Raw genomic sequence first — 27,733 nt, forward strand, 5'->3', positions numbered from 1 at the left:
TTACAGTAGTCCAGGGTTTCCCAATCCCCCAGCACTACACAACTGTTTCAAATAACCAACTCATCCATCAAGCTTTGATTATTTTAATCAGCTGTGTAGTGCTAGTGTAAAAAAACAAAAAACAAAACGTGCACCCAGGTGGGGCCTCAGGACCGAGCATCGGGAAATCATGCAGTAAGCTACAGAGTGACACAAATGTAATCATAGGCTTCAAATCAAGCTTTGTAGTTTTGAGGCGATATTACAAACACTACTAATCCCAAGATTCTCAGTGGAGGGCCGTGATTTCCGGGTTCTGTGTTGCTAGGGGGAAGGTGGCGCAGAGGACCTGTTGGAAATGACGGTAGAAGAAGTCGGATTTCAATATAAAGTCCAAAACAGTAAACCTGGAAGATAGCAAAGAAACTTCACCAGACCTGCGTGCTAAGGGTGTGTGTGCGCGCGCTCGCGCGCTTGTTCAAATGTGTATTTATGTAGTCAAATAATGCAACGCTGCGGTGTGTGAAGGAATCGCTGGCTCGCTTGCTGCTAGCTCAGCTGTGTTGTTGCACTTATCCCCACCTGTGTGGGTAACACGCCAATCGGCTAGCTAGCTAATTTATTATCGAAAATCGACTCCGGTGTCCTCTCCGAATAATCTGAACTAGTTAGGAAGTCTAAACTGTTATCCAAATATGGCTGTTGTGTTAAGATAATTTGCAGTTAACTTGCTTCCTAGCTAGCTGAATAAGTGGCTAACGTTAGACTCATAAATTAGCCAGCTAATTAGCATGCTAGCCAGTTAGTTAACTAGCTAGCTAATTGACCTAGTTTTGAGGACAGCGCCCATGCTGTCAGTGCTTGACTACTGTATACGTAGTGTATGAGATTAATATTACTTTTGATGTTCATTTGAGGTCTGCGTTTACTGTGGATTAAGAGATCAAAACAATGACACTTAGTCTAATTTGTTAGCTAGCTAGGTAAAATAGTTGATATGATTAGCTAATAATCAATGTGTGTGTGATTCATAATCATAACAATGGTTCACAACCCTCCAAGTTCCTGGTGTCACGCCCTCAGAATTCCAATTAATCCAGTTAGTCAGTGCTAGGACTGAGAGTGTAATAACAAAGTTTTACAATCCACTTTGTTTGCCTCTCACACACAATATGCAAACAACTGTCCTCTCCCCTCCATGATAAACATTCCTGACACCCGTCTGCCCCCTCCCTCTCCTTCATAGGGTGTGACTCACCATGGAGTCCCTGATGAGTGCGGTGGCCCCACGGACCCCGGCCCTGTTGAAGAAGGCCTCTGAGGTGGACTTCCGGTCGGGGGCCACACTGGAGCAGCTGTCGGCCCAGGTGTCTGAGTTGGTCACCCTGGAGCAGGGGGACTTCGGGGACCAGCTCGCCCTCGAGGTCCACACGGCCAAAGACTTCATCTTCAACATGCTGGGTAAGACTCACCCACAGGCATTTTATATATGCTATTACATTTGGGTTAATACATTTTTGATTCACTACTGATATAGACAGTATTATAAGCTGGGTGCTTCGAACCCTGAATGCTGATTGGCGGACAGCTGTGGTATAGCAGACCGTATACCACGGGTATGACACAACATTTATTTTTACTGCTCTAATTACGTTGGTAATCAGTTCATAATAGCAATAAGGCACCTCGGGGGTTTGTGATATATGGCCAATATACCACGGCTAAGGGCTGTGTCCAGGCACTCCGCTTTGCGTCGTGCATAAGAACATTCCTTATACCGGGTCCATTAATGCCATATACAGTATATAAGACTTTGACCGAGGCCTATTGTGTGCTTGATAAAAACGTATCGTGAGTAATGTGGTTGTGGATAAGTACAGATAGAGGAAAGGTGGTGGCTCAGCTGTGTTTATTTTCTGTGTCATGGATCAAGGTCCTAATATGCTTATCAGCCAGGTGAAGTGAGGTTCATTGTCCAATAGGTGGCACTATTCCCTCTCCCTCTGTTCCTCAAGCTCTGCCTTTGCCTGCTCCTACGCCCTCTCCTCTCTGCTTGTCCCAGTGCAACTGGAACCGAAGCCCCTTTTGGCCGGGATCCCTCCCTCTCTTGAGCCGCATATCCTCTCCTTTATTTCACTTTCTTTTGTTTTACTACTCTATCCATCTCTTTCTTTCTCTCTTTCTGTTTTGCTTACCCCCCTCCTTATTGTGCCTGTTTGTTGATCATGTGCAGTTTGAGTGGGAAGCACAATACAAACAATCTAACTAGCACTAAGTCCACTCCCCTGTCCACCCCCCTGTAACTATGGCTGTGAATAGGAGCCATGATTGGCAGTGAGTATTGTTTGCAGTAAAATATCATAACAGCCCCTTCTAATCCGGTCATATTGGATTAGTTTACTGCCAACCCTCCTGTATCTCTCTGCCTCTCAACTTCTGCACTAGATAGCCTAGCGTCCTCTTTTCCACTCTTGCTCTCGCTCTCGCCACACTCTCTAGCTCTCCTCTCGCTCTTTGCTCTCCTCATCTCTTTCTCCTCTCTCCTCTCTCTCTCTACTCACTCTCTCTCTACTCACTCTCTCTCTACTCACTCCTCCCTCTTTCTCTCCTCCCGCTTTCTCTCTTCACTCTCTCAATGTGTACATGCCTGAGAACCCCCCCCCCAAAAAAAACAGTCATCTGTGCCTATTATCATCCTATTAAGCCTGGTGACTGAGAAGCATGTGTAAGGAATGTTAATACATTGTTTGTCATTAACACTTTTTAATTACTGTTGAATTAAAAACCAGCCTCATGGCTTCCCGTCCTCCCTCATCTGTGAGATGGGTCTCTCGCTCGCTCTCGACCATTTTGCACTCTCACTCACACACTTAACCCTCTATCCCAATTGAATGACTCCCCCTGCCCTCACGGTGCACCCCCCCCCCCCCTTTTCCTGCTTCTCCCATATTTTTTTTGTTATTAATTAACTCATCCGCTGTCTCCGTTGTCAGTCAGGCTGACTGCTCTTTAATTTCCAACCGTTTGCCATTAAAAATAATATAAATTTGCACCTTGACAGGGAAGTGTAGGATTTAAGATGATTTGTAAATGCACGGTGTGTGCATTAGCGAGTAGCACTGTGACACTGTTTTTGAAGAACTTTGAAGAGGGAGCCCAGGCAGTTGAAAGGAAACATCTCCCCAACTACTAGAGCTCTTTATATGGAACATTTGCAGTGGTCTGTGTGTGTGCATCTCTATGGCTGTGTTTACACAGGCAGCCCAATTCAGCTCTTTTTCCCACTGGTAAAAACAAATATATAAATCACATATTTTTCTGAGCTGATCTGATTGGGCTAAATACCAATTAGTGACAAGATCAGAATTAGGCTGCCTGTGTAAACGTAGCCTACGTGTCTGTATCCTTGTGCATGTTAGCCCGCGTGTGTTTGTTTGACTTTCTTTTCTAGTTGGGTCTTTGTAAAAGTTCTCTAGCCTAGTTTGAGAAGCAGGAGGCTCCCCACCGGGAATTCAGTGCTGACAGACAGGGAGAAGAGAGGAGGCGATGCATTGCACCACACAGTGAAACAGATCCACAGTTTGACAGATCCAAGGAAGGAAAAGCCACTTATTTACCCGGTAGCTCTTCAGTAAACAGTGTTAGGCTGGCCTATAGCATGCCTGTGGAAACATGGATCTAGAATTCCCACAGGACTATATGGGTTGTGGGAATGTAGAATAATGACCAAAGGCTGGTTTATACTTGGTCTAACAAACATGTCTGTATACCACAAGTGATTTGAGCTTATTTACGGTTAGATAATATATCTTATTATTGTAGAGGTGTAGCTTAAACCCCCTCAGGTTGATGTGAAATCTAATTAGTATAAATAAATAAATCCCCTTAATCTGCCAGTTTAAGGTAGAGATGCAGTGCATTCGGAAAGTATTTAGACCCCTTGACTTTTCCCACATTTTGTTAAGTTAGGCTTATTCTAAAATTGATTTAAATTTGTTTTTCCTCATCAATCTACACACAATACCCCAAAATGACAGAGCGAAAACCGTTCTTTACATTTTTTGTGGAAATCTATTAAAAAATAAAAACGGACGTTAATTACATACGTATTCAGACCCTTTTCGAAATTGAAGTCTGGTGCATTCTGTTTCCATTGATCATTCTAGAGATGTTTCCTCAACTTGATTTGGAGTCCACCTGTGGTAAATTCAATTGATTGGACATGATTTGGAAAGGCACACACCTGTCTATATAAGGTCTCACAGTTGACAGTGCATGTCAGAGCAAAAACCAAGCCATGAGGTCGAAGGAATTGTCCCTTGAGCTCCGAGACAGGATTGTGTTAAGACACAGATCTGGGGAAGGGTACCAAATAATTTCTGCAGCATTGAAGGTCCTCAAGAACACAGTGGCCTCCATCATTCTTATATGGAAGAAGTTTGGAATCACCAAGACTCTTCCTAGAGCTGGCTGCCTGGCCAAACTGAGCAATCGGGGTAGAAAGGAGGTGACCAAGAAGCCTATGGTCCCTCTGACAGAGCTCTAGAGTTCATGTGGGGATGGGAGAAACTTCCAGAAGGACAACCATCTCTGCAGCACTCCACTAATCAGGCCTTTATGGTAGTGTCCAGACAGAAGCCACTCCTCAGTAATAGGCTCATGACAGTCTGCTTGTAGTTTGCCAAAATGCACCTAAAGGATTCTCAGACCATGAGAAACACGATTCTCTAGTCTGATGAAACCAAGATCGAACACTTGGGCTTGAATGCCAAGTGTCTCGTCTGGAGGAAACCTGGCACCGTCCCTACAGTGAAGCATGGTGGTGGCAATATCATGCTGTGGGGATGTTTTTCAGCGGCGTGGACTGGGAGACTAATCAGGATTGAGGGAAAGATGAATGGATAAAAGTACGGAGATCCTTGATGAAAACCTGCTCAGGACCTCAGACTGGGGCGAAGGTTCACCAACAGGACAAATTCTACAGATTCTAAACTTTAAAATGTATGTAAATAACATGTAGATTTGCACATTCTCTTTTTCCATGTGTCTCTGACTACGGCTGACCTCGCCTTCCCCACAGAGCTCATTAAACAAGCCTATGTTTTATTTTTTACATTTAACCTTTATTTAACTAGGCAAATCAGTTAAGAACAAATTCGTATTTACAATGATGGCCTACCTACCCCAGTCAAATCTGGACGACACTTGTGCACCATCCTATTGGACTCCCGATCACGGCCGGATGTGATGCAGCCTGGATTCGAACCAGGTACTGCAGTGACTCCTCTTGCACTGAGATCCAGTGTCTTAGACCTCTGCGTCACTCGGGAACCCCTTTTAATACGGCGTTAACGTCGGTTTAATTCAAACACAAAGAAGGCCAGAGGGTTGGAAACAGGAGGGGAGCTCCATTTCACGTTCAGCCGACACAAAAACTAAGAACGGGGTGCAAGTCAGCCGTTGTCTCTTAAGAAGTCCAGACCCACAGAGTTGAGGCTGAAAGACTAAACAAAACCAAAACGCCCAAACAAGCGGTTTTGTTTCTTCCCGCAGAGCTTGTTTTTTGTGGTCTGCGTTTCGGCTCGTCCCTCTGACAGTGGTTTTCAATGTCATAATCTATTTCATATTGAATAATATTTGATAATGTAACTTTTCACTAAAATCAAGCTAGCTAGATTGATTAAAGATTTCTAGCATGTTTTTCTGTCAGTAATGCCAACCCAATCACTGTCAGAATGTGAACTGAATGTTGAGTTATTGTTTTTATGGCTATGGGCTAGGCTGTAGCAGCTACTGTCATTCAGCCTGTGTTCAGGTAATGATCGGTTGTGTTGACTGCTCCCAAGTTGGTCTGTATTTTATGACTTCTGTTCTCAGGGTGTCGCTCCCACTCGCATACTTTTTGAGGAATGTCGCTGTAAATACCTACGGTCCACTGTAGCTCTGGCAGCCGGCAGACACACAGCAGCTCCCGCTGGAGCCCTTGAGGTGAATTCAGACGAAGCCGCCTTGAAGGAGTTCAGTACCGTCGCTTATATGGGAATGGAAATTCGCCGCATGTGTCGCAGGCTTTTGGTTGAGGTTCTCCCAGAGAATCTGAAAGGTCGGTTAGGCCTCGTTTGACATGAGCAAATCACTACAGAGCGTGGGAGTGTTCCCAAAGAATATTGTTGGTCTCACGTGGGGACACTGTGCATCTCGGTATGGAGTGCAGTTCACTATTCATGCATCATCTTATCAGCTGATTACTTTTTTTGTGACCAATACATGTGCTCCTGCATAGCCTCTAGGCAGGCTACACAGTAATATCATTGCTTTAATTAAACTGGTGCGCACTCCATTCAAATAGCATTTCTGGGCCTTGTTAACTGTCAAGAGTAGACCCATCACTGATCCAAATGGTTTGCCTAATCGGGCTTCGGCTAGATGCAGTTTGAATGAAACGTGCATTCAAAACGCAGATCTTTCGAGCGTTTATTTAGAAGACCTATTCACTGTAGTTTACACTATAGACTAGTGTTGTACCACTCAAGCGACAATACCGTTCATTGCGTTGTCTTTTTGGGGAGATTTTCAAACTGCGTGCTCTGACTGAGCGCATCTGTCATTTCATAATCTAACTTATTTTTTTCTTGCACTGTGATATGTAAATTTAGCCTGTATGTATATGCTCTGTTTTTAAAAAGATGTGGAACTATGCATTGCGCAGGTAATACATTCAATGCCGTATTAACCTTGTGTTTAGCTAATGTATGATGGGTTACTATGCATAAGCTTCTAACTCATCTAGTCGATGTCTTACTGTTCTCTGACGCTTTAAGAATATACACCCCTGCTCTCTTGTGCAGTCCCAGGAAAAGCTGGACTATAATAGCTTGGACATTTTAAAGACTTAATTTTTTAAATGTACTAATATACTGTTCGAAGAGCGTCGCAAGCTTGCTCATTTTTTATTTTTAGCTGAATGCAAAGTACTTGTGCAGTTAGAAAGCGAGAATGAGCGACGCGTAGAGCAGACAGTTGTTTATTCAGACCCGTAAACATGAAGCTCTCGTGAAGAGAACTCTTTTGATCTTATTCTAGTCCCATGTTATGAGAGCAAGAGAGAGTCAACCTATTAATTATTTAAATAGGCCCTATTATTATAATTTAATATCAGTTGAAATGAACTATCCTGTAATTGGAACTTCGTAGGCTGCGTGTCCTGCACAAATCAATGAACTATCACCGTTGCGCGTTCTCTCCCAGCTTCATGGTTTGACAGTGGTGTGGAATTCCAGTCCATATACTACAGTACAATCCACACACCCAAAAATATTTTTACTGGAGCTTGTTTAAGTTATTTACCCAAGAGTGCATCCATCTATGGGCTGCTATTTTTTTCTGTTGTGCGTAATGTACATGGGACTGGTCTAAATTGGTAGTTGGATCATGGGGTGCGGGCGTTCTGATGAGTTGGGTCTGGGGGGAGTCGGGATGGAATTGATTTTCAACTAGCCTTAGTCACTCACTGTCATAGCAGCTCTGCTAGCACCATCGTTGTTCTGACTGCATCTCCTCCTACGTTCGCTAACGCACACCAAGTCTCCCGTCTATGAACTGCTCTATGTGTGTGTGTGTGTGTAGCGACCCTATCCATATGACCCTGTCCCTCTGGTGTAGGGTCGTATGGGCAGCAGGAAGGTTACAGCTCATTAACTGAAGACTAACTGATAATTAACCATGCGAGTGCCGTCGTATGGTTGAACTGCTACAGCTAAATGTACATTACTCTCTCCCTCTGGGCTCTCTTTCTCTGGTCTATCTCTCCCTCCATTTAGTGAATCACTTTTAATGTACATTACATGAAAAGCAATTTGACATTTGCCATGTGTGAAAACCCAAAGGGACATATTGTGTTCAGGTTTTTAATAGCCCAATCTGATCTGTCCCTGAACATGACCCATCGCTCTATTAAACTCTGCACTACAGAACTCTATGGATCACACACGCACACCTTTCAATAACCTTGGTTATGCTGCCCAGTGTTAGATAGCCTTTGACCCTCTTCAGCTTCAAAAGAGGGTTTCTCGTCGCTCTAACAATCCCAGACAATCCCATCCAATCGGATAAAATGGGAACAATTTCTAATTCTGTTTTATTTAAAGAATGAGCAAGGCCTATTTTAAAAGCTTGATGAGAATTCATAAACACTGGAGTCGGCAGGGAGCAACACACACACAGCAGAACCCACCTATGACTGACAACTACATGTGTGTGTTAATCCATCTCTGTCTGAAAGCACATTCTCTTTAGATGGCTGATAATGCCTTTCTGGGGCTAATTGTTTGCTCTTTAAAAGAGCAAATGAGTGTAAAGCAGAGAGAAAGCGCTCCATGGTAATTGAATTGGTGAAACGCTCTCTGTTGGCAGGATCTGTGTTTCACGATTTATTGGATGGTTTGGATGGTCTATCTTTGAATTATTCTTAAAGCTAAGGCCTGCTGTCCGGCATCCCAACTTTTCCATTGTGTGTCGATGTATTTACACAGTTACTCTTACCCTTTGTCTTTTACTCTGCATTCTCCTCTTGTCTCTTTTACTCTGCACCCCCCTCTCCTCTCTCTTACTCTGCATCCCCCTCTCCTTTCTTTTACTCTGCATCCCCCTCTCCTCTCTCTTACTCTGCATCCCCCTCTCCTCTCTCTTACTCTGCACCCCCCTCTCCTTTCTTTTACTCTGCATCCCCCTCTCCTCTCTCTTACTCTGCATCCCCCTCTCCTCTCTCTTACTCTGCATTCTCCTCTCTCTTACTCTGCATCCCCCTCTCCTCTCTTTTACTCTGCATCCCCCTCTCCTCTCTTTTACTCTGCATCCCCCTCTCCTCTTTTTTACTCTGCATCCCCCTCTCCTCTTTTTTACTCTGCATCCCCCTCTCCTCTTTTTTACTCTGCATCCCCCTCTCCTCTCTTTTACTCTGCATCCCCCTCTCCTCTCTTTTTACTCTGCATCCCCCTCTCCTCTCTTTTACTCTGCATCCCCCTCTCCTCTCTTTTACTCTGCATCCCCCTCTCCTCTCTTTTACTCTGCATCCCCCTCTCCTCTCTTTTACTCTGCATCCCCCTCTCCTCTCTTTTACTCTGCATCCCCCTCTCCTCTCTTTTACTCTGCATCCCCCTCTCCTCTCTTTTACTCTGCATCCCCCTCTCCTCTCTTTTACTCTGCATCCCCCTCTCCTCTCTTTTACTCTGCATCCCCCTCTCCTCTCTTTTACTCTGCATCCCCCTCTCCTCTCTTTTACTCTGCATTCTCCTCTCTTTTACTCTGCATTCTCCTCTCTTTTACTCTGCATTCTCCTCTCTTTTACTCTGCATTCTCCTCTCTTTTACTCTGCATCCCCCCCTCGTCTCTTTTACTCTGCATCCCCCCTCGTCTCTTTTACTCTGCATCCCCCCCTCGTCTCTTTTACTCTGCATCCCCCCCCCGTCTCTTTTACTCTGCATTCTCCTCTATTTTACTCTGCATCCCCCCCCCTCCTCTCTTTTACTCTGCATCCCCCTCTCGTCTCTTTTACTCTGCATTCTCCTCTCTTTTACTCTGCACCCCCCTCCTCTCTTTTACTCTGCATCCCCCTCTCGTCTCTTTTACTCTGCATTCTCCTCTCTTTTACTCTGCATCCCCCCTCGTCTCTTTTACTCTGCATCCCCCTCTCGTCTTTTTACTCTGCATCCCCCCTCGTCTCTTTTACTCTGCATCCCCCCTCGTCTCTTTTACTCTGCATCCCCCCCTCGTCTCTTTTACTCTGCATCCCCCCTCGTCTCTTTTACTCTGCATCCCCCCCTCGTCTCTTTTACTCTGCATCCCCCCCTCGTCTCTTTTACTCTGCATCCCCCCTCGTCTCTTTTACTCTGCATCCCCCCTCGTCTCTTTTACTCTGCATCCCCCCCTCGTCTCTTTTACTCTGCATCCCCCCCTCGTCTCTTTTACTCTGCATCCCCCCCTCGTCTCTTTTACTCTGCATACCCCCCTCGTCTCTTTTTACTCTGCATCCCCCCTCGTCTCTTTTACTCTGCATTCCCCCCCTCGTCTCTTTTACTCTGCATCCCCCCCTCGTCTCTTTTACTCTGCATCCCCCCTCGTCTCTTTTACTCTGCATCCCCCCCTCGTCTCTTTTACTCTGCATCCCCCCCTCGTCTCTTTTACTCTGCATCCCCCCCTCGTCTCTTTTACTCTGCATCCCCCCCTCGTCTCTTTTACTCTGCATCCCCCCTCGTCTCTTTTACTCTGCATCCCCCCCCCCCTCGTCTCTTTTACTCTGCACCCCCCCCCTCGTCTCTTTTACTCTGCATCCCCCCCCCTCGTCGTCTCTTTTACTCTGCATCCCCCCTCGTCTCTTTTACTCTGCACCCCCTCGTCTCTTTTTACTCTGCATCCCCCCTCGTCTCTTTTACTCTGCATCCCCCCCTCGTCTCTTTTACTCTGCATCCCCCCTCGTCTCTTTTACTCTGCATCCCCCCCCCTCGTCTCTTTTACTCTGCATCCCCCCTCGTCTCTTTTACTCTGCATCCCCCCTCGTCTCTTTTACTCTGCATCCCCCCCCTCGTCTCTTTTACTCTGCATCCCCCTCTCCCCCGGAATGACATTACTATGTTTATACTGTAGCACCATATAGGCTACGCTACTATGAATCTGAACATGGCAACACACTTTGAATGGTGATTCAAAGGTTTTCATCACTCACTGCACTGTCTGTTATGGGGAGTTTGTCAGTGTGACATTTTGTGTGTGAGACAGCAATCTTGGGCAGCTCTCCAGTGCTAATCGTCACAGTTCCCAGACTGGCTCTATGGAAATGAGATCCGCTATTATTGACCTCCCAGTTACCTGCTGTGTGTGTGTGTGACCTCCCAGTTAGCTGGGTGCATCACACTGGGGCTGTTTTAAATGACAACTGGATTCATTAATATTAGTAATCCTCAAACACAGAGGGGCTTTTAGTTTTGAAAACTAGGCTAGTGTGGTCCTTACTGTAGAGTTTCTCATCCAAGCTCCAAAGCTTTTTTGGACCTCACCTAAAATGATGTAACCTAAACTGTTGGCCACAACCTTTGTAGACTTGTTTCCATGTACGTCATGGTTTGCCTGTGTTTCTGTATGCGCAAAGGAGACCGTAAGTGGCCCATGGGATTAGAATGTAGATTGTGTTCTCTGGAACAGCCTCACATCTCCTCTGGGTCAAACAGACTAACATCCAGGGCCTCATTAGTGGAGAGGGAGAGAGCGAGAATCTGTCTCCTTCCCCATCGTTCTCTTTCGCCCTTTCGTTCCTTCCCCATCTCTCTCTTTTTCCCCTCTCCTCTCTGAGCACCACACTAGCTACTGGAGAGATGAGACAAAGATCTCTGCTCCCCATTTGACCCAATTGATCAACTGTAGAGAGAACAAATCAGAGGAAGTTCCTGCTCGCCAACTCTGCCCTTTGCCTGTCTGTAAGATATTTTCTCGACCTCCGCTGTACTTGGCTTCTCAAATTTTTGGGGGGAGTGGAACAGAGATTTGATTTCTCTATCTGATTATTGCTTGGTGCTCTGTTCGCTCTTTCTTCCCCTCTCTCTTTCTCTGCGCTCATGTCCTTTTCTGTCAGTAATACACACTCTGTAGAGAAAAAAACAGCCTGGATTTAGAGCTACCTTAGTTGAGAACACAGCTAAGTACTTGATTGGCTGTAGTATTCTTCATAAACTCTTTTATAGAGTTTTTGGTTGTGATGGGTGGAGAAATTGTTTCCCAGAAGCTAGATGATAGAATGCTAGTAGTGTGGCGTTAAGTATTGTACCATTTTTATGTCGGACTTATACTGAACAAAAATAAATGCAAACATTTTACGGCATTACAGTTCATAAGGAAATCGGTCAATTAAAATAAATGAATTAGGCCCCAATCTATGGATTTCACATGACTGGGCAGGGGTGTGCCTGGGATGACTTGGGCCCATCCACTACTTTTCTCAGTGTAGCAGACTTTACATTTACATTTAAGTCATTTAGCAGACGCTCTTATCCAGAGCGACATTGTCCTGTAAAATGCCAGATTAACTTCAAGGAAAACTTTTAGGAAATGTAGCTGGCTACATATATTCTATGAAAAGCATTAGAAATAGGATGGCCATGCATTCATTGTTTTTTGCCCCCTAAACAACTTGCCTTTTCATTGTTATCTTATTTACTTGCGTGGCTGCTTGCCAAATGATAGCGTGGCACTTCTGTTCTCATTTGATGAAAATGAAGCTACACATGTTTTTTATTTCCTAGTCTCCCACTCCTTTCCCCCTCTGTCTAAGCAGTTTGCACAGTCAGTCAGGCTGTATTCAGTAAAGACTCCCTCTTGGAGTGGAAAGCCGGGGTTGGTTGAGGACAACCAGCTAATTTGGAGAATAACAATCAAACTTTCATTAAATCACACATGCAAATTAAAGCTACACTTGTTGTGAATCCAGCCAACATGTCAGATTTCAAAAAGGCTTTTCGGTGAAAGCAAACGATGCTATTATCTGAGGATAGCACCTCCGTAAACAAAGAGAGACCATATTTCAACCATCCAGGCGCGACACAAAACGCAGAAATACAAATATACTTCATGCCTTACCTTTGACGAGCTTCTTTTGTTGGCACTCCAATATGTCCCATAAACATCACAAATGGTCCTTTTGTTCGATTAATTCCGTCTATATATATATATATATATATATATATATATATATATCCAAAATGTCAATTTATTTGGCGCGTTTGATCCAGAAAAACACTGGTACCAACTTGCGCAACGTGACTACAAAATATCTCAAAAGTTACCTGTAAACTTTGCCAAAACATTTCAAACTACTTTTAAAATACAACTTTAGGTATTTTTTTTATGTAAATAATCGATGAAATTGAAGACTGTGTTCAATACAGGAAGAAAACAACTAACCGAGGCATGCTTTCTGGTCACGTGCCTCTATCTAACAGTACACTTCAAGTGACCCTCGTTCAAGATGGCCGTACTTCATTACACAAAGAAATAACCTCAACCAATTTCTAAAGACTTGACATCCAGTCTAAGCGATAAGAACTGCAAGAAGGTCCCTTAGAAATCTAGATTCCCAATGAAAACCCATTGAAAAGAGTCACCTCAAAAAATATATATATATCTGAATGGTTTGTCCTCGGAGGTTTGCCTGCTAAATAAGTTCTGTTATACTCACAGACATGATTCAAACAGTTTTAGAAACTTCAGTGTTTTCTATCCAAATCTACTAATAATATGCATATCTTATCTTCTGGGGGATGAGTAGCAGGCAGTTGAATTTGGGCACGCATTTCATCCGGATGTGAAAATACTTCCCCCTGTCACCAATAAGAACAAATTCTTATTTACAATGACGGACTACCGGGGAACAGTGGGTTAACTGCTTTGTTCAGAGGCAGAACGAGAGCTCGGGATTCTATCCAGCAACCTTTCGGTTACTGGCCCAACACTCTAACCACTAGGCTACCAGCCACAGTCATAAAGGGAGCTGTGTAGACCTCATATGACCCAGCAACTATGTTCAGTCTTATGTAGCAACATTCCATTTTTTACTTTACATTGGATAAAACTACAGACTCAAAAAACAAAATGGTATATCATACACTGCTGTTGAGGAACTTTTGAGAAATGGCCCTTAAAAGTTTTGGTTCAGTTTTTACACCGCTTTGTTCACACCCATTCAGTCAGACACACCCTAGTAAGCTTTAGCCCCTCCCGTCTCTAAGGATTCACATGTGAGGCCATGTGCTGAACAGAGTAAGGTAGTGCAGTAAACAACCAAAGATTTCAAGACTAAAAGGGGCGAGTAGTAGTAAAAATACACTATCTTGGCCTATATCGTAATCCGACGTTGGTGCAGGTCATGTTCTTCACATTACTGTCTCTGGTCAAATCTACGTTTTATTTGTCACATGCACAGGATAGACTGTGTGAAATGTACAGTGAAATGGTTACAAGTTGTTATATTTTTGATATGACTAGCTATGACAATCGTAATCACTCCCTGGCTAACTTGATGGGTCATGTAATCATCTGGCAAAGTGGATTTTGTTTTTGTTTAGACATGCAAGTTAGCTAAACAATAATCTCAGCTCATACATTACTAGCAATACAAACTGATTGTCACAGCTAGCCAACATTCATGAAATGCTGTAGTATGACTCTGCAGGTAGCTAAAGCTAACCAACTAGGTTCAAAATTAGGCTATAATTAGCAAGGCAAATGTTACCTAGCTAGCTAATGAACCATAACCGTTTATTCCCCATCACTGTCATCAGAAGACTCCACAATGTCTGGTTCAATGAAAAATGTTCTTACCTAAATCAGGTATTTCCTTATCGTCTGATTCATTTTCAGAGTCAGAGAGGGTCAGCATGACACGATCGTCCTCCAGAAAGTAGTCCAACTTTTTCCCACAGATCTTTTGTCGATAGCACTTGGTAATTCAGGCCAGCAATGTTGTTGAGAGCAGTAGCAACACTTTTGCAGTTGTCCATACATTTCCAAAAATCTGCGGTAGCAAGGATTATCTACACCTACTGAGCAGCTCATGTTATGGACAGAGGCATGCTACGTGACAGACCAATCCAAACTCATCTCTCGGCATGTCTAGACCATCCATTATACATTTACATTTACATTTAAGTCATTTAGCAGACGCTCTTATCCAGAGCGACTTACAAATTGGTGCGTTCACCTTAAGACATCCAGTGGAACAGCCACTTTACAATAGTGCATCTAAATCTTTTAAGGGGGGTGAGAAGGATTACTTTATCCTATCCTAGGTATTCCTGAAAGAGGTGGGGTTTCAGGTGTCTCCGGAAGGTGGTGATTGACTCCGCTGTCCTGGCGTCGTGAGGGAGTTTGTTCCACCATTGGGGGGCCAGAGCAGCGAACAGTTTTGACTGGGCTGCGCGGGAACTGTACTTCCTCAGTGGTAGGGAGGCGAGCAGGCCAGAGGTGGATGAACGCAGTGCCCTTGTTTGGGTGTAGGGCCTGATCAGAGCCTGGAGGTACTGAGGTGTGCCGTTCCCCTCACAGCTCCGTAGGCAAGCACCATGGTCTTGTAGCGGATGCGAGCTTCAACTGGAAGCCAGTGGAGAGAGCGGAGGAGCGGGGTGACGTGAGAGAACTTGGGAAGGTTGAACACCAGATGGGCTGCGGCGTTCTGGATGAGTTGTAGGGGTTTAATGGCACAGGCAGGGAGCCCAGCCAACAGCGAGTTGCAGTAATCCAGACGGGAGATGACAAGTGCCTGGATTAGGACCTGCGCTGCTTCCTGTGTGAGGCAGGGTCGTACTCTGCGGATGTTGTAGAGCATGAACCTACAAGAACGGGCCACCGCCTTGATGTTAGTTGAGAACGACAGGGTGTTGTCCAGGATCACGCCAAGGTTCTTAGCGCTCTGGGAGGAGGACACAATGGAGTTGTCAACCGTGATGGCGAGATCATGGAACGGGCAGTCCTTCCCGGGAGGAAGAGCAGCTCCGTCTTGCCGAGGTTCAGCTTGAGGTGGTGATCCGTCATCCACACTGATATGTCTGCCAGACATGCAGAGATGCGATTCGCCACCTGGTCATCAGAAGGGGGAAAGGAGAAGATTAATTGTGTGTCGTCTGCATAGCAATGATAGGAGAGACCATGTGAGGTTATGACAGAGCCAAGTGACTTGGTGTATAGCGAGAATAGGAGAGGGCCTAGAACAGAGCCCTGGGGGACACCAGTGGTGAGAGCACGTGGTGTGGAGACGGATTCTCGCCACGCCACCTGGTAGGAGCGACCTGTCAGGTAGGACGCAATCAAGCGTGGGCCGCGCCGGAGATGCCCAACTCGGAGAGGGTGGAGAGGAGGATCTGATGGTTCACAGTATCGAAGGCAGCCGATAGGTCTAGAAGGATGAGAGCAGAGGAGAGAGAGTTAGCTTTAGCAGTGCGGAGGGCCTCCGTGATACAGAGAAGAGCAGTCTCAGTTGAATGACTAGTCTTGAAACCTGACTGATTTGGATCAAGAAGGTCATTCTGAGAGAGATAGCGGGAGAGCTGGCCAAGGACGGCACGTTCGAGAGTTTTGGAGAGAAAAGAAAGAAGGGATACTGGTCTGTAGTTGTTGACATCGGAGGGATCGAGTGTAGGTTTTTTCAGAAGGGGTGCAACTCTCGCTCTCTTGAAGACAGAAGGGACGTAGCCAGCGGTCAGGGATGAGTTGATGAGCGAGGTGAGGTAAGGAGAAGGTCTCCGGAAATGGTCTGGAGAAGAGAGGAGGGAATAGGGTCAAGCGGGCAGGTTGTTGGGCGGCCGGCCGTCACAAGACGCGAGATTTCATCTGGAGAGAGAGGGGAGAAAGAGGTCAGAGCACAGGGTAGGGCAGTGTGAGCAGAACCAGCGGTGTCGTTTGACTTAGCAAACGAGGATCGGATGTCGTCGACCTTCTTTTCAAAATGGTTGACGAAGTCATCTGCAGAGAGGGAGGAGGGGAGGAGGATTCAGGAGGGAGGAGAAGGTGGCAAAGAGCTTCCTAGGGTTAGAGGCAGATGCTTGGAATTTAGAGTGGTAGAAAGTGGCTTTAGCAGCAGAGACAGAAGAGGAAAATGTAGAGAGGAGGGAGTGAAAGGATGCCAGGTCCGCAGGGAGGCGAGTTTTCCTCCATTTCCGCTCGGCTGCCCGGAGCCCTGTTCTGTGAGCTCGCAATGATTCGTCGAGCCACGGAGCAGGAGGGGAGGACCGAGCCGGCCTGGAGGATAGGGGACATAGAGAATCAAGGGATGCAGAAAGGGAGGAGAGGAGGGTTGAGGAGGCAGAATCAGGAGATAGGTTGGAGAAGGTTTGATTATTATCTCAGCCAATCATGTCTAGCGGGAAGGTTCCTGACTTTTTCCGTGGCTAAATCAGCTGGGCTTGTAATTTAACCTGTTTGGGCTAGGGGGCAGCATTTTCACTTTTGGGTGAAAAGTGTGCCCAGAGTAAACTGCCTGCTACTCAGTCCCAGATGCCAATATATGCATATTATTAGTAGTATTGGATATAAAACACTCTGAAGTTTTTAAAACTGTTTGAATGATGTCTGTGAGTATAATAGAAATCATATGGCAGGTGAAAACCTGAGAAAATCCAACCAGGAAGTGGTTGGACAAAAACTCGAAAAAATGGTGCCTCATACTTGTATGTTTGAGAAATTTGAATTATGAGATTTCTGTTGTTTTGAATTTGGCGCCCTGCAATTTCACTTGCTGTTGGCGAGCGTTCCCAGACAGGTTAACAATTATATTCACAGGTGGCTTACACGTTTAAGGCACTTGAAAGTTTACATGTTTCAGAAGGCATTTCTGGCCCAAAATTTTGCTTTTTGCTAATATTTTTTTTTGTTTACGTTCAAATGCCTCTCCTGTGAAGTAGTGACGTGCGACAGACACCTAGTTTCCTGAAATGAGTCAAATGTACTTGTTTCATTGTGTAGGTGTTTACCCCGCTCATGTTCACCCTTGTACATACTTTTGTATATATAGTGTATGTGGACACTCCTTCAAATGAGTGGATTTCAGCCACAACCATTGCTGGCAGGTGTATAAAATTGAGCACACCGCCATGCAATCTCCATAGACAAGCATTACCAGTGGAATGGCCTTACTGAAGACCTCTATGGCACGGTCATAGGATGCCACCTTTCCAACAAGCTTGTCAATTTTTTTGCCCTGCTACAGCTGCCCCGGTTAACTGTAAGAGCGGTTATTGTGAAGTGGAAACATTTAGGAGCAACAATGGCTCAGCGTTGTTATTAAAGCACATGAAAGTTTACATGTTCCAGAAGGCATTTCTTGAATAAAAAAATGCATTTGCATAATAAAATGTACGTTCAAATGGTTCTCCTGTGAAGTAGTGACGTGCGACATACGCGTAGCTTTCTGAAATGGTTCACACATACTTTTGTCAGTAGCACTACTGCGCTTTTTCATGAATACTTCATGAATGTATGCATTGCATTTGCTTCTGACCAAGAACTGCTCAAGGTCTGCTTTTAGAATTTCATATTATGCTCATTCTTTGTGCGTTTTCTTCCTCCAGGCCTTGTACAGAAGGTGGACCAGCGTCTCCCGGTGGCCAATGAGTACCTGCTCCTGTCTGGGGGTGCCAGGGAGGGGGTTCTGGACCTCAACCCAGAGGAGCTGGGGGACTACGCCAAGGGGGCCGATTTCGACCTGGACTTCACCCTCCTGGTGCCCGCCCTCAAGCTCCATGATCGCAACCAGGTTGGTGCAATACGGATGGAATGGGAAACGTTTAATTTGTTTTGTATGTATCTTATTGATATTAAGTTGTGTTTTGTGATGTATGTGACGTTTTTACTGTGCCCTTTTTAAAAACTTTTTGATCTATGTTGTCATATGAAGTTTGATGCAAAACAAATACTAGTGTTTTCTCAGGAAAAGGTGTAATGAAGTATTTTTTCTTCTAATGTCAACCAGCCGGTCACCCTGGACATGCGCCAGTCGGCCCCCTGCCACTCCTGGCTCTCCCTGCGGCTCTGCGACCCCAACACCCAGGCAAGATGGAGGATCTGCTGCCAGGAGGAGACGGACTCACCCCCCGACAATGATGATGATGAGGAAGAGAAAAGGGAAATGGGTCACAAAGCCTCTGGTGCCGTCCCCCCCTCCCTCTACGTAATGCGTTTTCTAATGTTCTTCTCTTTTAGCGCTTTTAGTTTTCTATTTTACTGTGTTATTGTATTTTACTGTAAGGTGTGTTGCATTGGTTTTAATGAAGTTCAATTTGTATTTGATTCTAGTCGCCCCACCAGTCTCTGGATGGCTGCTACATGTCCCCGGCGCTGGTGGCTGACTGGTTCTGGGGAGTGGTGGGTGAGGCGGTGGACGAGCTGAGGCGTTCCCCCAAGAGAGGCATCCCCGTCCCAGAGAGGCTGGAACGCAACGGGCCCCTGACCACCCTCATCCTCCAGGCGGGCTCCAGCCGGGTGCTCTATGACCTGCTGCCAGTGGTGTCCTTCCGGGGCTGGCCCGCCGTGGCCCAGGGCTGGCTGACGGCCAATCACTTCTGGGACGGGAAGATCACAGAGGAGGAGGCCATCTCTGGGTTCTACCTGCTGCCCTGCCCGGCTCCGCTGGGGGGGAGGCCCGACCGGGAGTGGAGGCTGGCCTTCTCACGCAGCGAGGTGGGTAGCTAGCTGCACGTTGTAGTTGGCTAGTTAACCATCGGGTAGCTTCTTCTTTTGAATAGCTGTATAGTTAGTTAGATTGGGCATGGGATTTCTGCTGGACAACAATGGCTAGCTAGCCTAATTTGTTCAACTGAAACTCAGCGGTATGTAATTGCCACGAGCAGCCAAAAGAATTGCAGATAAACTCGATGCACTCACCCAGAGTATGTGCACGGGTGTGCTTCATGCTGCTACAACATGATAGCTGCGGGACCAAAACAGCATAAAAGTTTTAGCCTTCTGTGTCATACTCTTAGTTGTTGCCGAAGTCCGTCCTATTCTGGTGTTTACTTTGTGCACCAATGACTTTACCGTTAAATAAAACTGAGCGGAAGTACAAGTTCACTTACCGGTGGAACATTTTGAACTTTTAAATATGAAAGTAGTAAGGTTCTTAACGGTCTTCAAGTACCGTTGACAATGACTCGGTATAACATCGATCCAGGCTGTGTCTCTGGGGCATGCATGTGTACCGTACCGTCTGTTAATGCTGTTTGCGTCTTGCTGGGGACAAATCTGATTACCCCTCGTGGGATTAATAAAGTGACCTGGCTGCCATATCATTGTCCCCTGTCATATATATCTCCAGGTGCAGCTGAAGAAGTGCATCCCGTACCCCATGGCCCAGGCCTTCCAGGCTGCCAAGGCTGTCCTCTCCCGCCTCCTGGCTCGCCCCCGCACTGGCCTCAGCCCCTACCACCTTCGCACCCTCCTCTTCTGGGCCTGTGACCGCCTACCGCCCGCCTACCTCTCCTCGCCTGACCCAGAAACCCCCGCCCGCCTCCTCCTGGGCCTCCTGGATGATCTGGCCCACTGCATCCTGGGTAAGAACTGTCCCAACTACTTTCTGCCCCAGTGCAACATGCTGGAGCACCTGTCGGACAGCCAATCCCTGCTGGTGGCCCGGAAGCTGGCCCATGTCCGGTCTGACCCGACCGAGCACCTACGGGCGGCCCTGGACCAGGCCAGACAGGCGAGCCAGCTGAAGAGGGAAGCAGCGAGCGCTACCAACGGGCACGGAGGGTCGCCCAGGCAAGGTTACCCGGCCAGCGGCATCATCTCGCCCTCGGACGACAAACTGGCTGCCAGGCTGCAGCAGCTGGTGACCGAGAACCCCGGGAAGTCGATTTCGGTTTTTCTCAACCCCGATGATGTCACAAGGCCGCACTTCCGCATCGATGACAAGTTCTACTGACCTGAGAGTAATGGTGTGCTATCGACACACACTCTCTTCAAAACACATGTAAAACGGCGAGTCAACTAGGATGGCTCGAGAGTCAAAACACTACAGAGCCTCACTGCTCTCCTATCCCACCCCCTCCTGGAGGCTAACGACAATGATGCTAACGACGCTGCTGAACTATGACACTACCAAAAACACCTTTGCACACTCCCAGGAGCAGGAGGCTGACCCTAGAGAGCCCTAGGCTAGAGAAACCAACACTCTTCTATCCATTTAGCAGTGAGTGATGTCATAAAGAGACCTTGCCACAGGAAAAATGCTCGTTGAGTTACCACGGAGACTGCTGCTCTTTTATGAGCTTGCCGTAAGGAGATGTTTTTTTTTTTAGAATAAAGAACCGCTTTAGAATGAAGAAAGTCTGCTGCTGCTCCCATTCAATGGCATGGCTTACCCAAAGGATTTCTCCTCTCTCCACACTAATGAGAAACTGTATTTGCCCCCCCGCCCAATCAAAGTGGGTGATAGTACCAGGATTCTCCATTTATTTTATATTCAACTATGATGTATCTGAATGTAATTTGGTGTGGGGCAATGTCTTTGAACAAATAGTATTTTCTTTCTATACGTTTTATCCCTTTTCCCTCTCGTTCTCATTCTTCCTTTCTCTCTCTTTCCCCCTCTCTCTCAGGTATTTTTAACGTTGTTCATTGTTTTTTTGTGACTCCAGGGTTATGGTTCCCCTCCATCGATCTTGAATGGTATAACCCAGGGTTGTCCTTCCGTTTCAACACTTACTATGTGACTCCAGACTCCCTCTGGGAGGGTGATGGTTCCCCTCCATCGATCTTGAATGGTATAACCCAGGGTTGTCCTTCCGTTTCAACACTTACTATGTGACTCCAGACTCCCTCTGGGAGGGTGATGGTTCCCCTCCATCGATCTTGAATGGTATAACCCAGGGTTGTCCTTCCGTTTCAACACTTACTATGTGACTCCAGACTCCCTCTGGGAGGGTGATGGTTCCCCTCCATCGATCTTGAATGGTATAACCCAGGGTTGTCCTTCCGTTTCAACACTTACGATGTGACGTAACGCACCAAAGAGCCACTGGATGGGTGTTTCGGGGAGCCTTTGCTTCTTCAATCTACCACCCCATAAGAAAGGTATCTGTACTCACTGACCCAGAGTCAGTCTGTACTCTTAAAGGAAAGATTCACCCATTTTTGAATGCTATATTATTTTTGTTCATCTCAGCGATGTTATCTCTCTTCCCGGGGTAATTTCATGTTGATCTGAGCTTTTGCTGTTCAAGCAGGCCGAAATAAAGCCGCTCTCACTACACTGGAAGTTCATTTGAATACGACTTTTCGATCGCGAAAACGTCTATCATGCATGTCACATTTCAATACTGGCTTGATGTCATGTCGCGGGAGGTTATTTTCTCTCAAATTAGCCAATGATCATATTTTTGCAATATTCGTACCTCTGAATTTCTTATAAGAGGGTCCACCACATTTCTCCTATTTGTCTGCTTCTTCAGTCCAGAGTGCATTGCATGGTGCCGTTGCGAATGTCCGACTCCTCTCTGTGAGGTACATCGATCTGCAGGTTGAACATGGTGAGATTGTATACTCCTAAATTCATAGTGCAGTTTAGGTGATTTTTACAGCCAACTCCCTACTTCACATGCTGATATTGTCTTTGGTGTTGTTGTGTCTAGCTACCGACCAAGCTAGCCAGACAGCCAGCCAGGCCATAGAGCGAGCATTGCATTGTGGGTTTGGTTGTCGATCTGAGCTGCAACAGATTTCCACATGTTTCTACCAACCTTATTATAACGACAAAATGAAACATTTGTTCACCAGAAATATTGATCTCACACAGTGTTATTTAACATTGTAAATTATACCAATTAGTGGTTTTGGGTGGATTTAGTCTTTAACGCTCATATTCCCCACCTTTACCTTCCAGACCAACATGCTCCTCAGTGGTCACCTCATCAATTTTCCTCGATTCAGAGGGGTTGGGTTTATCCCATGAAAGCTTGAAGCTGCAGTTTATCATCAAATAAGGGTAATATCACAGGGGCTATAAACCTTTTAATTCAGTTGTTTTCTTACAGTCCCTTTTGAAAATGTGTACCATGGTACAGTTTACATTGGGGCTTTAATGGTGGGATGTGGTCATTAAATGTTGTATGCTATTAACAAACTACCTATAATGGAGGCAGGTTGGTCCGGAAAGGAGGAAAGGCAGGGTTAGCTGCTGAAACGGTTGGCACACTGCTCGATTGTATTCTCATCTTCATGTTACGAAATGAAAGCACTGCCATGGCTTGGCTAGGCTACATCATGTCATCTGTATGAGGCTTGTGTAAGGGCTATTTTCTTTGTTCCACTTGTGTGTATGAAGATGGGGAGGTTTTCATGGTTTGTGGTTGAAACTCAGAGGAAAAGCTTTTTGTCTCAGATTTTAATTGGAGGAAACTTGACTGGTTTTGTAATGGTCCCTCTCTCGCTCTTCTGCTTGGTTTGCCTGTTTTAATAAGCTGTGTGTGATCGGACCACTGATCAAGCTGTGCTGATGGAGAGAGCGTTAGAGATCCAGAGAGATGGAACAGGAACAAATGCACAGCAGGACACAAACACCCAATGTGCTAGCCTCTTTTCCACATCCCCTTGTGCCCTCTTCTCTCTCTCTGTGTGAGAGACTTGGGGGGCCTTATCTTGTCCACCCAGATGTGTTGGATGGGGAGACGGGCCAGCCTCTGGCCCTTAGTACAGATTAGTGGTAAAGGATGGGGCTGCTGGGAACTGGGACAGCTGCTTGTCTGTCTCGTTATATATCTGTCTCGCTTTCTCATTATATAGCTGCGTCTCTCTCCCCTCGTTTTCCTTCTATAACTTCCCATCCAATGAGTGGAAGTCACATCTCCTGAATACAAACAGTATCAACACCTTTCTATCATCAGATTGGCTCTAATCGGCATTAGCTTAGACTGAGGGTGTGTCCAAAATGGCACCCAATTCCCTATATAGTGCACTTCTGCCCCATGGTCTCCGGTCAAAAGTAGTGCACTGAATAGGGTACCATTTAAGACGCAAGAGTATCAGAGGTGCTTGTTGAATATCATTAGTGGAATGTCATGGTGGACATCACTCGAGCATCATCGGAACACTAAATCAAATAACATGCGCCGAGTTCAACAGGTGTAACCTTACAACAAAGCAGTTTTAAGAAAAATAAGTCTTAGGTAAAAAATAGATAAGTCAGAAATAAAATGAACAAATAATTAAAGAGCAGCAGTAAAATAACAGTAGCGAGGCTATATACAGGGGGTACCGGTACAGACTATGTGCGGGGGCACCGATTAGTCGAGGTAATATGTATGTAGGTAGAGTTAGTGGCTATACATAGATAATAACCAGAGAGTAGCAGCAGTGTAAAACAGGGTGGAGGGACAATGCAAATAGTCTGGGTAGCCATTAGATTAGCTGTTCAGGGAGTAGAAGCTGTTAAGTCTTTTGGACCTGGACTTGGCTCCCCGGTACCGCTTGCCGTGTGGTAGCAGAGAGAACAGTCCATGACTAGGGTGGCTGGAGTCTTTGAACATTTTTAGGGCCATTGACACACCGCCTGGTATAGAGGTCCTGGATGGCAGGAAGCTTGGCCCCAGTAATGTACTGGGCCGTACACACAACCCTCTAGTGCCTTGCGATCGGAGGGCGAGCCGTTGCCATACCGGGCAGTGATGCAAACAGTCAGGATGTTCTCGGTCTTGCAGCTGTATAACTTTTTGAGGACCCATGCCAAATCTTTTCAGTCTCATGAGGGGGAATAGGCTTTATTGTGCTCTCTTCAAATCAAATTTATTGATATAGCCCTTCTAAGATCATCTGATATCTCAAAGTGCTGTACAGAAACCCAGCCTAAAACTCCAAACATTAAGCAATGCGGGTGTAGAAGCACGGCTGTCTTGGTGTGTTTGGACCGTGATAGTTTGTTGCTGTACACCAAGGAACTTGGTCCACTACATCCCTGTTGATGAGAATGGGGGTGTGCTCTGTCCTCCTTTTCCTGTAGTCCACAATCATCTCCTTTTGTCTTGATCACATTGAGGGAGCGGTTGTTGTCCTGGCACCACATGGCCAGGTCTCTGACCTCCTCCCTATAGGCTGTCTCGTCGTTGTCGGTGATCAGGCCTACGACTGTTGTCGTCGGCAAACTTGATGGTGTTGGCTTCGTGCCTGGCCATGCAGTCATGGGTGAGCAGGGAGTACAGAAGGGGTCTGAGCACGCACCCCTGAGTGGCCCCCGTGTGGAGGATCAGCATGGCAGATGTGGTGTTGCCTACCCTTACCACCTGGGGGAGGCCCGTCAGGAAGTCCAGGATTCAGTTGCAGAGGGAGGTGTTTAGTCCCAGAGTCCTTAGCTTAGTGATGAGCTTTGAGGGCACTATGGTGTTGAACGCTGAGCTGTAGTCATTGACTAGCATTCTCATGTAGGTGTTCCTTTTGTCCAGGTGGGAAAGGGAAGTGTGGAGTGCAACAGAGATTGCGTCATCTGTGGATCTGTTGGGGCGGTATCCGGGAGGATGCTGTTGATGTGAGGCATGACCAGCCTTTCAAAGCACTTGATGGTTACAGACGTGAGTGGTATGGGTTGGTAGTCATTTAGGCAGGTTACCTTCGTGTTCTTGGGCACAGGGACTAGGATGGTCTGCTTAAAACATGTTGGTATTACCGACTCTGTGAGGGACAGGTTGAAAATGTTAGTAAATACACTTGGCAGTTGGTGAGCGCATGCTCAGAGTGCACGTCCTGGTAATCCGTCTGGCCCTACGGCCTTGTGAATGCTACAGGTCTTTGAAAACTTTTCTTTGTGATTTGATATTCTATATTCTCTGGAATGTGATAGAATCACTACTTTATTGGTACTGCATATATTGGGTACAGTACTACTATATCAGTATTGATACTGTTTTTGAATAGCTTCTGTTAGTGGAGTGAATTAGGAACTACTGGTGAATTGTGTGGGTACTTCTGTTCTATATAGCCTTGGTACAGGTGAGTGTATGAATCAAAAGGACACCTTGACAAACCAAAGAATGTAGTGTTGCTGACAATACAGAAGGATGAACACCCCGAGGATAGAGTGGAGTGCGGGTATGTAAACTGCAAAGTAATCAAATTAAGTGTATTGGTCGTGTACACAGATTTGCAGGTGTAGCGAAATGCTTGTTTCTAGCTCCGACAGTGCAGTAATACCTAGCAATATAACAAAATAAGCACAATCCAAAAAATGTATTAAAAAATCAATTAAGAGATATCAATATGAGAAGTATAATATAGAAGTATTTGTGTGTGGGTGTGTGGTCCTAGCACTTTCAAGGTGGTGGTTTTCGACACACCACAGCCTGACGTTGTAATAATGTTCATGAACGTTGCCTTGAGCATTTATGAAAGTTGTCAGGATGGTTGAGACTTCCTATTGTCATGTTTTTCCTTCCTGAATGCTTCCCTAAGTTAACGCGCCACAGTTCAACGTTGTAGTGAAGTTGTTAGAACATTGACAGACTTCCTGAATGCTCCCCTGAAGTTTTAAATTCAGTGCCAGCGTTTGAAATATGCAATGTCAGGTGTATCTCACTGTGTACTGCCTAGTTAGTAGGCATATACATTAGTATGATGCTTTAGCCTATCTGTGATAAATGGAAACGTACACAATTTGATACTGGTGCCGAATGTCAAGATCAAAAGTTAACAGCAGCAGTGCTATGCAATCGTGTACCCAATCTAACTTCTAATGGACTATCTGCTGCAGAAAGAGCTGTTTTCAGCAATATGAGGTAATTGTACTGCTAAAACTACTAAATGTTATATTATTTTGCGCTTAAACTACTGATATTTGTTTTTGATTGAAAATGAACAAATAATGAATGTAACTAATTTTACCTCCTTGACTCACTCAATCAATTAAAATATAGTTGGGGGGAAAAAAAGTTTTCCATGCAAATCCTGACTGAATTACCATATAAAAGAGCTGCAATATCGTCAATGACTCCACCCCATATCTGGAAATATTTGCCATTTAAAACTTGACTACTTTCTACTTCCTCTTCCTTCATAAAGTGCAAATGAACTTTATCATGAATGTTTTGCTGTATTTATTTTCTCTGGGTTGTGTTGAATGATGATCAGTGATGGTACTGCTGTAGCATGAAATAAATCTACATCTTGATCACTATGGGTCTGTACAACTTCCTTTAGACTCTGTATGCAACTTCCTTGTCGACTGTCTGTCTGTCTGTGCTGTATAGCCAACTCTTAACATGCTGACCAGACCGCACGCATGTTGATTTTGGTTGAAAAATGGTTGGTTTTGGTTGAAAAATCAAAACTAACTCAAGCAAATATATTAATCTGAGGACCGGTCGAAAAGCATTAAACATTTGTCAATTTAGCTAGCTAGTTTGCTGTTGCTAGCTAATTTGTCCTGGGATATAAACATTGGGTTGTGCATTTCAGGTAAAATAACAATGCCCTCTGACAATTAATGCACAGATTAAAGGGTAAACCGCGTTTTGTTTCTAGTAATCTCTCCTTCAGACTTCTTTGGACTTTATATGGTGGTTGGCAACCAACTTTAAGGTGCGTTACCACCACCAACTGGAGTGGGGACCTCAGTTAATCTTTCAATCACCTACGTGGGTATATGCTCCTAAAATCCAATGAGGAGATGCGAGAAGAAGGACTTGCAGTGCGTCAAGCATCACAAAAAGTGAATCAATTCCTATTTTAGCTCCTGGCTACGCAGACGCTCGTTGATGCTCGCGAGCAGTGTGGGTGCAAATGATTGAATACCATGTACGTGTACATTTATTTTGCAGCACACGCGATGGGGCAGGTTGGTCAGCATGTTAGGTTGGCATGAACAGATCTGGGACAGTGCTAAAGGAATGTTAAGGTTCTGATGGCTGCATTGGTTCAAGCAACATCAGTGTTTGTCGTTTTGATCTATTCATGGGCTACATTTTGTAGCTGTCCAGGGAAAAAAAGTCTCACAAATTGAAAGTAGTCATCCCCCTGAATGTTGAGTTTTCTAAACTCCTAGGAGAAACACCTTGTGAACTTCCATTAATACATGGCGGTGGCCTTGAAGAAAAGGAAAATAAATCCTGAAAAGGTTTTTCCAGTACACCAACAATATGCTATATAATGTATATTCAGTACCTTTTGGATAAAACGTGTAAAAATCCTCCGGTTTGGAGTGGAGCTCCCCTTTCTGTCTGGGATGCAGTGCAGTTCCAACAGA

General features: G+C 45.5%; 1 protein-coding gene across 1 annotated transcript; it reads left to right on the forward strand.

Annotated features, from left to right (window-relative positions):
* Positions 1 to 285: 285 nt before the first annotated feature.
* LOC115138002 (nucleotidyltransferase MB21D2-like) lies at positions 286 to 26,665 on the forward strand. Its single transcript, XM_029674384.2, has 6 exons — positions 286 to 429; positions 1,226 to 1,440; positions 18,084 to 18,268; positions 18,485 to 18,682; positions 18,808 to 19,191; positions 19,826 to 26,665. Exons 2-6 carry the CDS (start codon positions 1,239 to 1,241, stop codon positions 20,429 to 20,431), a joined length of 1,575 nt encoding a protein of 524 aa, XP_029530244.1. The 5' UTR covers positions 286 to 429; positions 1,226 to 1,238; the 3' UTR covers positions 20,432 to 26,665.
* The last annotated feature ends 1,068 nt before the right edge of the window (positions 26,666 to 27,733 follow it).

The sequence above is a fragment of the Oncorhynchus nerka genome, linkage group LG12 (genome assembly GCF_034236695.1).
Source record: "Oncorhynchus nerka isolate Pitt River linkage group LG12, Oner_Uvic_2.0, whole genome shotgun sequence".
NCBI classification, from domain to species: domain Eukaryota; kingdom Metazoa; phylum Chordata; class Actinopteri; order Salmoniformes; family Salmonidae; genus Oncorhynchus; species Oncorhynchus nerka.

Coding starts and splice junctions, on each gene's coding strand:
- LOC115138002 (XM_029674384.2), top strand. CDS start 1,239: ATGGAGTCCCTGATGAGTGCGGTGGCCCCACGGACCCCGGCCCTGTTG. Junction 18,683..18,807: donor CCGTCCCCCCCTCCCTCTAC/GTAATGCGTTTT, acceptor ATTTGATTCTAG/TCGCCCCACCAGTCTCTGGA. Junction 19,192..19,825: donor TGGCCTTCTCACGCAGCGAG/GTGGGTAGCTAG, acceptor ATATATCTCCAG/GTGCAGCTGAAGAAGTGCAT.